This window comes from Nerophis lumbriciformis, linkage group LG18, assembly GCF_033978685.3.
Source record: "Nerophis lumbriciformis linkage group LG18, RoL_Nlum_v2.1, whole genome shotgun sequence".
NCBI lineage: Eukaryota > Metazoa > Chordata > Actinopteri > Syngnathiformes > Syngnathidae > Nerophis > Nerophis lumbriciformis.
This window is the reverse complement of record NC_084565.2, coordinates 6,591,804-6,608,624: the sequence shown is the minus strand read 5'-3', so window position 1 is coordinate 6,608,624 and position 16,821 is coordinate 6,591,804. Positions and strand designations below refer to the sequence as shown.

At 37.3% G+C, this 16,821-nt stretch overlaps 1 protein-coding gene across 1 annotated transcript in view; it reads left to right on the top strand.

Moving 5' to 3' along the window:
• Positions 1-16,821, top strand: part of jade3 (jade family PHD finger 3) — a 42,864-nt gene that overhangs the window by 14,315 nt on the left and 11,728 nt on the right. Inside the window, exons 4-9 of the mRNA XM_061977556.2 lie at positions 2,043-2,125; positions 2,196-2,353; positions 2,430-2,620; positions 6,438-6,649; positions 6,712-6,879; positions 6,941-7,057. Of these exons, the coding sequence (XP_061833540.1) occupies positions 2,043-2,125; positions 2,196-2,353; positions 2,430-2,620; positions 6,438-6,649; positions 6,712-6,879; positions 6,941-7,057 (929 nt within the window). The remainder of the gene's footprint in view (positions 1-2,042; positions 2,126-2,195; positions 2,354-2,429; positions 2,621-6,437; positions 6,650-6,711; positions 6,880-6,940; positions 7,058-16,821) is intronic.

Sequence of the window (16,821 nt, the reverse complement as noted above, 5' to 3'; positions counted from 1 at the left end):
TTGAACTCACAACCTACCGATCTCAGGGCGGACACTCTTAATGCTGTATAATAGACTGTGTTTATATTATTCACATGTGAATAATGCTGTATAATAGACTATTTATATTATTCACGTTTGAATAATGCTGTATAATAGACTGTATTTGTTATTCACATGTGAATAATGCTGTATAATAGACTGTATTTATATTATTCACATGTGAATAATGCTGTATAATAGACTGTATTTCTATTATTCACATGTGAATAATGCTGTATAATAGGCTGTATTTATATTATTCACATGTGAATAATGCTGTATATTGGACTGTATTTATATTATTCACATGTTAATAAGGCTGTATAATAGACTATTTATATTATTCCCATGTGAATAATGCTGTATAATAGACTGTATTTATATTATTCACATGTTAATAATGCTGTATAATAGACTGTTTATATTATTCACATGTGAATAATGCTGTATAATAGACTGTATTTATATTATTCACGTTTGAATAATGCTGTATAATAGACTGTATTTGTTATTCACATGTGAATAATGCTGTATAATAGACTGTATTTATGTTATTCACATGTGAATAATGCTGTATAATAGACTGTATTTATATTATTCACATGTTAATAATGCTGTATAATAGACTGTATTTGTTATTCACATGTGAATAATGCTGTATAATAGACTGTATTTCTATTATTCACATGTGAATAATGCTGTATAATAGACTGTATTTATATTATTCACATGTGAATAATGCTGTATAATAGGCTGTATTTATATTATTCACATGTGAATAATGCTGTATATTGGACTGTATTTATATTATTCAAATGTTAATAAGGCTGTATAATAGACTGTATTTATATTATTCCCATGTGAATAATGCTGTACAATAGACTGTATTTATATTATTCACATGTTAATAATGCTGTATAATAGACTGTATTTATATTATTCACGTTTGAATAATGCTGTATAATAGACTGTATTTGTTATTCACATGTGAATAATGCTGTATAATAGACTGTATTTATATTATTCACGTTTGAATAATGCTGTATAATAGACTGTATTTATGTTATTCACATGTGAATAATGCTGTATAATAGACTATTTATATTATTCACATGTGAATAATGCTGTATAATAGACTGTATTTATATTATTCACATGTGAATAATGCTGTATATTGGACTGTATTTATATTATTCACATGTTAATAAGGCTGTATAATAGACTGCATTTATATTATTCACATGTGAATAATGCTGTATAATAGACTGTATTTATATTATTCACATGTTAATATGCTGTATAATAGACTGTATTTATGTTATTCACATGTGAATAATGCTGTAAAATAGACTGTATTTATATTATTCACATGTGAATAATGCTATATAATACTGTATTTATATTATTCACATGTGAATAATGCTGTATAATAGACTGTATTTATATTATTCACATGTGAATAATGCTGTATAATAGACTATTTATATTATTCACATGTTAATAATGCTGTATAATAGACTGTATTTATATTATTCACATGTTAATAAGGCTGTATAATAGACTGCATTTATATTATTCACATGTTAATAATGCTGTATAATAGACTGTATTTATATTATTCACATGTTAATAATGCTGTATAATAGACTGTATTTATATTATTCACATGTGAATAATGCTGTATAATAGCCTGTATTTATATTATTCACATGTGAATAATGCTGTATAATAGCCTGTATTTATAATATTCACATGTTAATAATGCTGTATAATAGACTGTATTTATATTATTCACATGTGAATAATGCTGTATAATAGACTGTATTTATATTATTCACATGTAAATAATAAAAGTAGTCTTTGGTATGACTCGGCCGGGGTTTGAAGTGTACAAAATGTACCCAAGTGTCCTTCAGTTTGGACACCCCTGATTGGAATCCTTCCAAATAAGTGGAGGATACATGGTGGTTGTCTACAGCCACAGAAAACCTCCTGAGCCAATGTTCCATTTGCCCTTTTAGGTCCCTCAACGTCCTTCTGCTCGTCCAACAAGTATGGCAGCAAACCCGGCACGCCTGCCCCGGACCTCAAGAAGCCGGCTGAAGTAGGTTCCCGCCCGTGTGGGCTCGCCCGCGGCGTCGGCCCGCTCCCTGATTGTCGGCGTGTCTTCGCAGGTGTTCCGAAAAGACCTGATCAGCGCCATGAAGCTGCCGGACTCCCACCACGTGCCGCCGGAGGACTACTACCTGCTGGCCGACTCCTGGAAGCAGGAGTGGGAGAAAGGGGTCCAGGTCCTGGCGAGTCCGGACACCATCCCGCAGGCGTCTGTCAGGTACCGCTGCTCCGGGGGTGGGGACGCCTCAAACGGCGCCCGGTCTCATTTTGTGGGCGTGTCCCTGGGGTTGCAGGATCATGGCGGAGAAGTCCAAAGAGGTTCTCTACAGCCACCAGAAGAAGTACATCCAGTGCTCCGGCCAGGAGACGGTGGAGCCGGGCTACGTCAACATCAAGGAGCTGGCGGAGGCCATGTGCCGCTACGACCTGGACGACGTGGACCTGTACTGGCTGCGGGCCCTCAACACGGAGCTGCTCCGCATGGGTGAGCAACACCCGCACCTTTTCACCACATTCATACACCTTTTTGTCAGGCGCACATTGTCAAAATAATGTTAATAACACACTTACTCTACAATATGTTATAAAACAAATGTACAAACAATGGATTATTCAATCAATCAATGTTTACTTATATAGCCCTAAATCACAAGTGTCTCAAAGGGCTGCACAAGCCACAACGACATCCTCGGCTCAGATCCCACATCAGGGCAAAGAAAAAAAACTCAAACCCAATGGGATGACAATGAGAAACCTTGGAGGGGACCGCAGATGTGGGGTGACTATTAAAACAGCCCATTAGAAATGAATGGAGAATAAGCACTGTTGATTTAGAGCAGGGGTCTCAAACGTACGGCCCGAGGACCAGATCAGGCCCGCGAACAGGTTTTATCCGGCCCACAGGATGAGTTTGCTAAGTATAAAAATTTTGCAATGAAAGAAACGGCTGTTCTAAATGTGTCCACTGGATGTCGCAATAGCAATTCTTTGTATATTTGTTAGAGATGTCGATGCCGATAAATGCTTTAAAATGTAATATGGGAAATTATCGGTATCGGTTTCCACCTCCCGATTTTCCCGCAAGACTCCCGAATTTCAGTGCCCCTCCCGAAAATCTCCCGGTGCAACCATTCTCCCAAATTTCTCCCGATTTCCACCCGGACAACAATATTGAGGGCGTGCCTTTAACGTCCTCAACAACCTGTCATCACGTCCGCTTTTCCTCCATACAAACAGCGTGCCGCCCAGTCACATGTTGTATGCGGCTTCTACAGACACACAAAAGTGACTGCAAGACATACTTGATCAACAGCCATACAGGTCACACTGAGGGTGGCCGTATAAACAACTTTAACACTGTTACAAATATGCGCCACACTGTGAACCTACACCAAACAAGAATGACAAACACATTTCGGGAGAACATCCGCACCGTAACACAACATAAACACAACAGAACAAATACCCAGAACCCCTTGCAGCACTAACTCTTCCAGGACGCTACAATATACACCCCCCGCTACCACCAAGCCCCGCCCCGCCCACCTCAACCCCAAAATAATGCACTTGAAGTTGAAGTTGTGCTCTTATTTTGGAAAACTTTGTTTTTGATTGATTGATTGAAACTTGTATTAGTAGATTGCACAGTACAGTACATATTCCGTACAATTGACCACTAAATGGTAACACCCCAATAAGTTTTTCAACTTGTTTAAGTCGGGGTCCACGTTAATCAATTCATGGTAAAGTTACATAGTTTAATGCATCCAGCGGGGCATCACAACAAAATTAGGCATAATAATGTGTTAATTCCACGACTGTATATATCGGTATCGGTTGATATCGGAATCTGTAATTAAGAGTTGGACAATATCGGATATCGGCAAAAAAGCCATTATCGGACATCTCTAACTAAAACACTATGTGTAGATTTTTTTAACCTTCAAGTTTGGTAAACATTAAAGCTCCCGTGGACCAGAAATGGTCTGTCATAAAAGTTTCACAATATGCTAATTTTTTTTACTTTTACTTTCAACATTTAAGTCCACATCTGTTCGTCGATATAAAGTTGGATTTTTAATAAAATGTTTTATGTCCTTTTTGTCAAGAAAAACCCTGTATTTTATGGCAAATACAAAGGTATGCAGTATTCTCCACCTCAAAAACTCAAAATGGAATATTTGATGTGAAGTAATTTTAGTAGAGATGTCCGATAATGGCTTTTTTGCCGATATTGTCCAACTCTTAATTACCGATTCCGATATCAACCGATACCGATATATACAGTCATGGAATTAACACATTATTGTGCCTAATTTTGTTGTGATGCCCCGCTGGATGCATTAAACAATGTAACAAGGTTTTCCAAAATAAATCAACTCAAGTTATGGAAAAAAAGCCATATTTAAAAAAAAAAAAAAGCCATATTTATTATTGAAGTCACAAAGTGGAATTTGGGACATGCTCTCCCTGAGAGACCATGAGGAGGTTGGGATGGGGGGGAGAACATCCGCACCGTAACACAACACATCCGCACCGTAACACAACATAAACACAACAGAACAAATACCCAGAACCCCTTGCAGCACTAACTCTTCCGGGACGCTACAATATACACCCCCCGCTACCACCAAACGCCGCCCCGCCCACCTCAACCCCAAAATAATGCACTTTGTGACTTCAATAATAAATATGGCAGTGCCATGTTGGCACTTTTTTCCATAACTCTAGTTGAAGTTGTGCTCTTATTTCGGAAAACTTTGTTTTTGATTGATTGATTAAAACTTGTATTAGTAGATTGCACAGTACAGTACATATTCCGTACAGTTGACCACTAAATGGTAACACCACAATAAGTTTTTCAACTTGTTTAAGTCCACGTTAATCAATTCATGGTAAAGTTACATAGTTTAATGCATCCAGCGGGGCATCACAACAAAATTAGGCATAATAATGTGTTAATTCCACGACTGTATATATCGGTATCGGTTGATATCGGAATCTGTAATTAAAGAGTTGGACAATATCGGATATCGGCAAAAAAGCCATTATCGGACATCTCTAACTAAAACACTATGTGTAGATTTTTTTTAACCTTCAAGTTTGGCAAACATTAAAGCTCCCGTGGACCAGAAATGGTCTGTCATAAAAGTTTCACAATATGCTAATTTTTTTAACTTTTACTTTCAACACTTAAGTCCAAATCTGTTCGTCGATATAAAGTTGGATTTTTAATAAAATGTTTTATGTCCTTTTTGTCAAGAAAAACCCTGTATTTTATGGCAAATACAAAGGTATGCAGTATTCTCCACCTCAAAAACTCAAAATGGATTATTTGATGTGAAGTAATTTTAGTAGAGATGTCCGATAATGGCTTTTTTGCCGATATTCCGATATTGTCCAACTCTTAATTACCGATTCCGATATCAACCCCAAAACAATGCACTTTGTGACTTCAATAGTAAATATGGCAGTGCCATGTTGGCACTTTTTTCCATAACTGGAGTTGAAGTTGTGCTCTTATTTTGGAAACCCTTATTTTTGATTGATTGATTGAAACTTTTATTTGTAGATTGCACAGTGAAGTACATATTCCGTACAATTGACCACTAAATGGTAACACCCCAATAAGTTTTTCAACTTGTTTAAGTCGGGGTCCACGTTAATCAATTCATGGTAAAGTTACATAGTTTAATGCATCCAGCGGGGCATCACAACAAAATTAGGCATAATAATGTGTTCATTCCACGACTATATATATCTGTATCAGTTGATATCGGAATCGGTAATTAAGAGTTGGACAATATCGGAATATCGGATACCTCTAACTAAAACACTTCCTGACAGTATGTGTAGATTTTTTTTTAACCTTCAGGTTTGGTAAACATTAAAGCTCAGAAATGATCTCAGTCATAAAAGTTTCAAAATATGCTAATTTTTTGAACTTTTACTTTCAACACTTAAGTCCACATCCAGTTTGCAGTTAAATAAAGGAAGGGTGAACATCCCAGTAAACAAAGTAAAGACTTTATAAATAAGTTGTGACAACGTTCACGACATATCACCTGCTGCATGTTTCCTATAAAAGCAACATCGAATAGTTTTCTCCTTTGCTCTATACTTTGTGTGGGGACACGTGTCTCCAATATTGTCCACACCTGTCTCCATCCAAACACAGCAGTGTGCTCTTAAACGCAAGTGAGGGAAAATTACTTTAAACCAAGCGCTTAGCTCCGTTTACTCCGAGGGATCACATATTTTTTAATAAGATATTGATTGGCTGATGGATGGGCGTATTTCAGGGGAGGAGCCTATCGACGAGCTGATGATGGAGCGCACCATGGAGGCGCTGGAGGGCCGGTGCCACGACAGCATGAAGCACGCCATCCAAACGGTAGAAGGGCTGGGCATCGAGTACGACGAGGACGTGGTGTGCGACGTGTGCCGCTCACCCGACAGCGAGGAAGGCAACGACATGGTGTTCTGCGACAAGTGCAACATCTGCGTGCACCAGGTAGGCGGAGTCACAGTCTCAGGACGGCATGGAGGTCTCCGGCTGACACTCGGTCCCCTCAGGCCTGCTACGGCATCGTCAAGGTCCCCGTGGGGAACTGGCTGTGCCGCACCTGCGTCCTCGCCATCGACCCGCAGTGTCTCCTGTGTCCCAAGAAGGGCGGGGCCATGAAGGCCACGCGGGCGGGCACCAAGTGGGCCCACGTCAGCTGCGCCCTGTGGATCCCAGAGGTAAGTTCCCCGCCGCCTGGGGGCGGGTACAAGCTTGTGATCCCGCCCTCCGCCCGCGCAGGTCAGCATCGCCTGTCCTGAGAGGATGGAGCCCATCACCAAGGTGTCCCACATCCCACCCAGCCGCTGGTCGCTCATCTGCAGCGTGTGCAAGGTCAAGACGGGCGCCTGCATCCAGGTGAGTTCAGTTGCTAAAGTAAGACCCAAAATACAGCAAAAGGATGCAAACTCTACCAGGCTGGGGAACCACGCTTCATTTCCACTGGCCTGTGTTGCAGACTCCGCTCATTTTTAAAGATTTATAGGTTTAAAAATACAAATGTTGTTAAAACGCTAGCATTAAATGCTAGCATGCTAATATAAGAGATGTTAGCTTACTTCCAAGATGTCACCAAGTATCAAAAACCATGATTTTTAGGTTCAAAGATAGAAAACTAGCTAAAAAGCTAGCATAAAATGTTAGCATGCTAATACAAGAGACATTAGCATACTTCCAAGATAGCGCCACGCATCAAAAACTTTGATTTTTTTGGTTCAAAGATACAAAACTAGCTAAAAAGCCAGCATTAAATGTTAGCATGCCAATATACGAGATTTTAGCTACTTCCAAGATGACGCCACTTATTAAAAACTAGGATTTTTAGGTTTAAAGATACAAAACTAGCTAAAAAGCCAAATAAAATGTTAGCATGCTAATACTAAATACATTAGCATACTTATAAAATGGCGCCAGATATCAAAAACCATGATTTAAGTTTAAAGATACAAAACTAGCTAAAAAGGTAGCATCAAACGTTAGCATGTTAAAACGAGAGATGTTAGGATACTTCCAAGATGTCACCAAGTATCAAAAACCATGATTTTTAGGTTCAAAGATAGAAAACTAGCTAAAAAGCTAGCATAAAATGTTAGCATGCTAATTAAGGAGAAGTTAACATACTTACAAGATGGCGCCGCGTATCAAAATCCAGGATTTTTAGGTTCAAGGATACAAAACTAGCTAAAAAGCCAGCATACAATGTTAGCATGTCACTATACGAGATTTTAGCATACTTCCAAGAGGGCGGCACATATCAAAAACCACGATTTTTAGGTTCAAAGATACAAAACTAGCTAAAATGTTAGCATTGCTAATACAAGAGACGTTAGCATACTTCCAAGATGTTGCACTTACCAAAAAACATATGTAGGTTCAAAGATACAAAAGTAGCTAAAAAGCCAGCATCAAATGTTAGCATGCTAATACAAGAGACGTTAGCATACTTCCTAGATGGCTGATTTTTAGGTTTAAAATACAAGACTAGCTAAAAAGCCAGCATACAATGTTAGCATGCTAATACAAGAGATGTTAGCATACTTACAAGATGGCACCACTTATCAAAAAGTAGGATTTTTAGGTTTAAAGATACAAAACTAGCTAAAAAGCTAGCATCAAACGTTAGCATGTTAAAACAAGAGCTGTTAGCATACTTACAAGATGGCGCCACTTATCAAAAACTATATTTAGGTTCAAAGATACAAAGCTAGCTAAAAAGCTAGCATACAATGTTAACATGCTAATACAAGAGATGTTAGCATACTTACAAGATGGCCCCACATATCAGAAACTATGATTTTTAGGTTTAAAGATACAAAATTAGCTAAAAAGCCAACAGAAAATGTTAGCATGCTAATACTAAATACATTAGCATACTTCCGAGATGGCACCACGTATCAAAAACTATGATTTTTAGGTTCAAAGATACAAAAGTAGCTAAAAAGTCAGCATAAAATGTTCGCATGCTAATACAAAAGACGTTAGCATACTTCCAAGATGGCGCCACATATCAAAAACCATCATTTTTAGGTTCTAAGATACAAAACTAGCTAAAATGTTAGCACGCTAATACAAGAGAAATTAGCATACTTCAAAGATGTTACACTTATCAAAAACCATGATGTATAGGTTCAAAGATACAAAAGTAGCTAAAAAGTCAGCCTAAAATGTTAGCATGCTAATACAAAAGACGTTAGCATACTTTCAGGATGGCACCATTTATCAAAAACCATAATTTTTGGGTTCAAAGATACAAAACTAGCTAAAAAGCAGTGTTGGGTTAGTTACTGAAAAGCAGTAACTAGTTACAGTTACTAGTTACTTCATTTCAAAAGTAACTCAGTTACTAACTCAGTTACTTACACCAAAAAGTAATGCGTTACTGTGAAAAGTAACTATTTACTTCTTTTTTCTTATTTTTTTAAAGCTCCAATTAATGCCCTTTTAGCCTTCATTTCAGTACTGTTATTGCACTGGAGAATAATACAATCTGTTGATCAACTTGACATGCATTTGCATCACTCAACTCTGCTAAGCCATGTGGTCTACATACAACACACAAAGACAAAGATATGTTACAAAGGCCAATTTGTTTCTGGCCAGAACAAATTGACAAAACTATTTTAAATAGCTGCAACATAACATACATAAGTAACAAACAGCATAATAACAGCATAGATGTAAACCAAGAAAGGCACACACTACATACACAAAGTCTAACCAGGCATTTTCTTCCTCAAGTAATTCTTATACAAAATCATGTCTGAAACCCAGAACACTACACATTTCCCCAGTTTTAGTTTAGAGATAAGGAAAGATTGGTCTGGCCCACTAGGATCCCTCTTTATGTTTGTGAACTTTATAGTCTATACATTTAGAGTGATGTGATAATCAAACACTCTAGAAGTCTAGAATGAAAGAGTATATAAGAAAATTGACAGCAGCGTTCCCTCTCAGGAGCGCGCATGTGCAATTGCGCACTGCTCAAGCGTCCTCTGCGCACGGCAAATCTATGCCATGCACAAAATCAAATAAAAAAATAAGCGCATAACAATTTTCGACACGACACGGACACGACAGAGAAAACCGTTTTCGTCATCATTGTTCAAATATTGTAACGTCTGTCGAGACGCTTTGAGGACATGAATTCCATCCATCACTTTACTGAGCAAAACTCTTTACTGTCGGCCATAAACACATCACCAAAACATTAGTAAAAAAAAATTATATCTAGCAAAACTGGTCATTTTCTGCAGTACAAACAAACCAGACCAAAAGCAACTTTGTTATATCAACAGCAGCCGCTCGCTCTCTCACGTGCGCCAACACTTGCACATATGGCACTTAGCCAGTGATGCGTTTACAGCCACACAAAAAGTCGGACAACTCCAACACCACACATAAAGTGTCATTCCAGGTCGTTACACTATGATTTACCAATCAAATGTGTGCTTAGTCTAGTGTCATTTATTAGGAATCTTAATTTATAAATATTAATCATTAAATGCTGTTAGTATATTAAATAAATACTAATAAAAATATATTTTTTACAAACAGGAAGTTGCAGGAATGTACCGGTACACATGATCCCCTGCTTACATCTCATTGTGCAACATGTGAATGTTTTAATGGGAACTAAATGCAATGTCTGAAAGGGGTACAAATTATTTCCAAAGCAGGACCTCCACCCAGACAAACAATACAAGTACACAGTTCATGAAAAACAATATTTTTTGTTATTGTCATTATAAGTGGGCCTAAACACTTATATTAGAAATGGAAATGACTGCTGTCATTTGATTCTAATAATAAGAGAATGTTGTCTGTCTATCTGTGTTGGCCCTGTGATGAGGTGGGGACTTGTCCAGGGTGTACACTGCCTTCCGCCCGAATGCAGCTGAGATAGGCTCCAGCGACCCCGAAAGGGACAAGCGGTAGGAAATGGATGGATGGATGGAGATGCAAGTTGTTATTTAGTGAGGTTTGGGACAGGTGTGCTGCTGGTGTAGCCACAGTGTGCACGTCTAAAGTTGCTCACATGGACTCCACTCAATGCTCAGGGACTTTTTGCGTTTGCTCACACATGAACAATTAGAGGGAACATTGATTGACAGAGTGTGTGTACCTTCAGCGGTGAATGGTGGTGGTGGTGGAGGTGAAGTGGCATCAGAGTCTCTGTCTCTCTTTACTAGCTTCGTCGAAGCATGTTGCTATGTAGCTTGTTTCAGCAGATTTGAATTGCTGTTTTGGGCAGTAGATGGCATCTTTGATCCAAAGCACAATTTACATTTAACTAAAATGTTATTTTCTTTGTGCTCGACAAAAGAAAAGTAGTGAAAATATCTCCATGTTAGCAAACTCGACTTCTGGCTCCGCCATGATCAGACACGCCCCCCCCCCCTCGCTCCCCACACTCACACTCAGACACACCCACACAGAGCGCATGTCTCTCTCTCTTCTCCGGCTTGTGACACAAGAATAATCAGAACGCAGCGCTCCGATAAAACACACTTTATACTACATAAAAAGTAACGTAAAATAACGCAGTAACGCATCATGTAGTAACGGTAACTGAGTTACTGAATATAAAAAAATAACGCGTTAGATTACTAGTTACCGCCGAAACTAACGGCGTTACAGTAACGCTTTACTTTGTAACGCGTTAGTCCCAACACTGCTAAAAAGCCAGCATTAAATGTTAGCATGCCAATATACGAGATTTTAGCATACTTCCAAGATGGCGCCACTTATCAAAACTATGATTTTTAGGTTTAAAGATACAAAACTAGCTAAAAAGCCAACATAAAATGTTAGCATGCTAATACTAAATACATTAGCATACTTAGAAGATGGCACCAGGTATCAAAAACCACGATTTAAGTTTAAAGATACAAAACTAGCTAAAAAGCTAGCATCAAACTTTAACATGTTAAAACAAGAGATGTTAGCATACTTCCAAGATGGCGCCATGTATCAAAAACTATGATGTTTAGGTTCAAAGCCAGCATAAAATGTTAGCAGGCTAATACAAGAGACGTTAGCATACTTCCAAGATGGCTGATTTTTAGGTTTAAAATACAAAACTAGCTAAAAAGCCAGCATAAAATGTTAGCATGCTAATATAAGAGATGTTAGCATACTTCCAATCACCAAGTATCAAAAAACATGATTTTTAGGTCCAATACCAAAGTAACTTAAAAAAAACATGATAAATTGTTAGCACGCTAATACAAGAGATGTTAGCATACTTCCAAGATGGCGCCACATATCAAAAACCATGATTTTTAGGTTTTAAGATACAAAACTAGCTAAAAAGCTAGCATGCTAATACAAGGGACATTAACATACTTCCAAGATGTGCACTTACCAAAAAACATATGTAGGTTCAAAGATACAAAAGGAGCTAATAAGCCAGCATCAAATGTTAGCATGCTAATACAAGAGACGTTAGCATACTTCCTAGATGGCTGATTTTTAGGTTTAAAATACAAAACTAGCTAAAAAGCCAGCATACAATGTTAGCATGCTAATACAAGACATGTTAGCATACTTCCAAGATGGCGCCATGTATCAAAAACTATGATTTTTAGGTTCAAAGATACAAAACTAGCTAAAAAGCTAGCATCAAACGTTAGCATGTTAACACAAGAGATGTTAGCATATTTCCAAGATGGCACCATGTATCAAAAACTAGGATTTTTAGGTTTAAAGATACAAAACTAGCTAAAAAGCTAGCATCAAACGTTAGCATGTTAAAACAAGAGATTTTAGCATACTTCCAAGATGGCGCCATGTATCAAAAACTATGATTTTTAGGTTCAAAGATACAAAACTAGCTAAAAAGTCAGCATAAAATGTTCGCATGCTAATACAAGAGACATTAGCATACTTCCAAGATGGCGCCACGTGTCAAAACACATAATTTTTAGGTTCTAAGATACAAAACTAGCTAAAACGTTAGCATGCTAATACAAGAGAAATTAGCATACTTCAAAGATGTTACACTTATCAAAAACCATGATATATAGGTTCAAAGATACAAAATTAGCTAAAAAGTCAGCATAAAATGTTAGCATGCTAATACAAAAGACGTTAGCATACTTTCAGGATGGCACCATTTATCAAAAACCATAATTTTTCGTTCAAAGATACAAAACTAGCTAAAAAGCCAGCATTAAATGTTAGCATGCCAATATACGAGATTTTAGCATACTTCCAAGATGGTGCCACTTATCAAAACTATGATTTTTAGGTTTAAAGATACAAAACTAGCTCAAAAGGCAACATAAAATGTTAGCATGCTAATACTAAATACATTAGCATACTTATAAGATGGCGCCAGGTATCAAAAACCATGATTTAAGTTTAAAGATACAAATCTAGCTAAAAAGCTAGCATGTTAAAACAAGAGATGTTAGCATACTTCCAAGATGGCGCCGCGTATCAAAAACTGATTTTTTAGGTTCAAAGCCAGCATAAAATGTTAGCAGGCTAATACAAGAGACGTTAGCATACTTCCAAGATGGCTGATTTTTAGGTTTAAAATACAAAACTAGCTAAAAAAACAGCATAAAATGTTAGCATGCTAATATAAGAGATGTTAGCATACTTCCAATCACCAAGTATCAAAAAACATGATTTTTAGGTCCAATACCAAAGTAACTTAAAAAAACATGATAAATTGTTAGCACGCTAAAACAAGAGATGTTAGCATACTTCCAAGATGGCGCCACATATCAAAAACCATGATTTAGGTTCAAAGATACAAAACTAGCTAAAAAGCTAGCATGCTAATACAAGGGACATTAGCATACTTCCAAGATGTTGCACTTGCCAAAAACATGATATGTAGGTTCAAAGATACAAAAGTAGCTAAAAAGCCAGCATCAAATGTTAGCATGCTAATACAAGAGATGTTAGCATACCGTATTTTCCGCACCATAAGGCGCCCTGGGTTATAAGCCGCGCCTTCAATGAACGGCATATTTCAAAACTTTGTCCACCTATAAGCCGCTCCGTGTTGTAAGCCGCATCTAACTGCGCTAAAGGAATGTCAAAAAAACAGTCAGATAGGTCAGTCAAACTTTAATAATATATTAAAAACCGGCATTCTAACAACTCTGTTCACTCCCAAAATGTACGCAAATGTGCAATCACAAACATACGTATATCAACATGGACAGAGCTGCGTGAAAAAAGCCACCCGGCCTCTTCGCGTAAACTTAAACTTACCTTAACCACTCGCTCATCTTTTCTTCATCCATCCCTTCGAGTTAGCTTTTATGATGACGCCGGCTGGAACGGTCTCTTTTGGCAAGGTCTTCCTTTTGAATATCACCATGGGTGGAAGTTTCTGGCCATTAGCATGGCAAGCTAGAACCACAGTGAAGGATGACTTCTCATTCCCTGTGGTGCGAATATTCACCGTACGTGCTCCCGTTGTATCCACAGTGCGGTTCACAGGAATATCAGTTGCTGTGAAATAGTAATCCGTGTGCGGATGGAGAGATTGCGTCTTTTCATGAACCGGATACCTGTCGCTTAGTAGGAGCCATTTTGTGGTCTTTACAGATGTAAACACACAAAGGAAATGAAACGTACGGTGATATCCGCGCGCTTTTTCTTCTTCTACGCGGGCGGGTGGTTGCTTACAGTAGAAGAAGAAGCGCTTCCTGTTCTATGGGGGCGGGTGCTTACCTTGGCGGTTGCTTGCGTAGAAGAAGAAGCGCTTCCTGTTCTACCGGGAAAAAAGATGGCGGCTGTTTACCGAAGTTGCGAGACCAAAACTTTATGAATATGAATCTTAATATTTATCCATATATAAAGCGCACCGGGTTATAAGGCGCACTGTCAGCTTTTGAGAAAATTTGTGGTTTTTAGGTGCGCCTTATAGTGCGGAAAATACGGTACTTACAAGATGGCCCCACTTATCAAAAACTATGATTTTTAGGTTTCAAGATACAAAATTAGCTAAAAAGCCAACATAAAATGTTTGCATGCTAATACTAAATACATTAGCATACTTCCGAGATGGCACCACGTATCAAAAACTATGATTTTTAGGTTCAAAGATACAAAAGTAGCTAACAAGTCAGCATAAAATGTTCGCATGCTAATACAAAAGACGTTAGCATACTTCCAAGATGGCGCCACATATCAAAAACCATCATTTTTAGGTTCTAAGATACAAAACTAGTTAAAACGTTAGCATGCTAATACAAGAGAAATTAGCATACTTCAAAGATGTTACACTTATCAAAAACCATGATATATAGGTTCAAAGATACAAAAGTAGCTAAAAAGTCAGCATAAAATGTTAGCATGCTAATACAAAAGACGTTAGCATACTTTCAGGATGGCACCATTTATCAAAAACCATAATTTTTGGGTTCAAAGATACAAAACTAGCTAAAAAGCCAGCATTAAATGTTAGCATGCCAATATACGAGATTTTAGCATACTTCCAAGATGACGCCACTTATTAAAAACTATGATTTTTAGGTTTAAAGATACAAAACTAGCTAAAAAGCCAACATAAAATGTTAGCATGCTAATACTAAATACATTAGCATACTTATAAGATGGCACCAGGCATCAAAAACCATGATTTAAGTTTAAAGATACAAAACTAGCATCAAACTTTAGCATGTTAAAACAAGAGATGTTAGCATACTTCCAAGATGGCGCCATGTATCATGATGTTTAGGTTCAAAGCCAGCATAAAATGTTAGCAGGCTAATACAAGAGACGTTAGCATACTTTCAAGATGGCTGATTTTTAGGTTTAAAATACAAAACTAGCTAAAAAGCCAAAATAAAATGTAAGCATGCTAATATAAGAGATGTTAGCATACTTCCAAGATGTCACCAAGTATCAAAAACATGATTTTTAGGTTCAAAGATAGAAAACTAGCTAAAAAGCTAGCATAAAATGTTAGCATGCTAATTAAGGAGAAGTTAGCATACTTACAAGATGGCGCCGCATATCAAAATCCATGATTTTTAGGTTCAAGGATACAAAACTACCTAAAAAGCCAGCATTCAATGTTAGTATGTCACTATACGAGATTTTAGCATACTTCCAAGAGGGCGGCACATATCAAAAAACACGATTTTTAGGTTCAAAGATAGAAAACTAGCTAAAATGTTAGCATTGCTAATACAAGAGATGTTAGCATACTTCCAAGATGGCGCCACGTATCAAAAAAACATGATTTTTAGGTCCGATACCAAAGTAACTTAAAAAAAAAACATAATAAATTGTTAGCACGCTAATACAAGAGATGTTAGCATACTTCCAAGATGGCGCCACATATCAAAAACCATGATTTTTAGGTTCAAAGATACAAAACTAGCTAAAAAGCTAGCATGCTAATACAAGAGACATTAGCATACTTCCAAGATGTTGCACTTACCAAAAAACATATGTAGGTTTAAAGATACAAAACTAGCTAAAAAGCCAGCATCAAATGTTAGCATGCTAATACAAGACACATTAGCATACTTCCTAGATGGCTGATTTTTAGGTTTAAAATACAAAACTAGCTAAAAAGCCAGCATACAATGTTAGCATGTTAATATAAGAGATGTTAGCACACTTCCAAGATGGCGCCATGTATCAAAAACCATGATTTTTAGAGGTTCAAAGATACAAAACTAGCTAACAAGCTAGCATCAAATGTTAACACAAGAGATGTTAGCATATTTCCAAGATGGCACCATGTATCAAAAACTAGGATTTTTAGGTGTAAAGATACAAAACTAGCTAAAAAGCTAGCATCAAACGTTAGCATGTTAAAACAAGAGATTTTAGCATACTTCCAAGATGGCGCTATGTATCAAAAACTATGATTTTTAGGTTCAAAGATACAAAACTAGCTAAAAAGTCAGCATAAAATGTTTGTATGCTAATACAAGAGACATTAGCATACTTCCAAGATGGCGCCACGTGTCAAAAAACATGATTTTTAGGTTCTAAGATACAAAACTAGCTAAAAAGCCAGCATAAAATATTAGCATGCTAATATAGGAGATGTTAGCACATTTCCAAGATGGCGCCACTTATCAAAAAACATGATTTATAGGTTGAAAGATACCAAAGTAACTTAAAAAAAGCCAGCATAAATT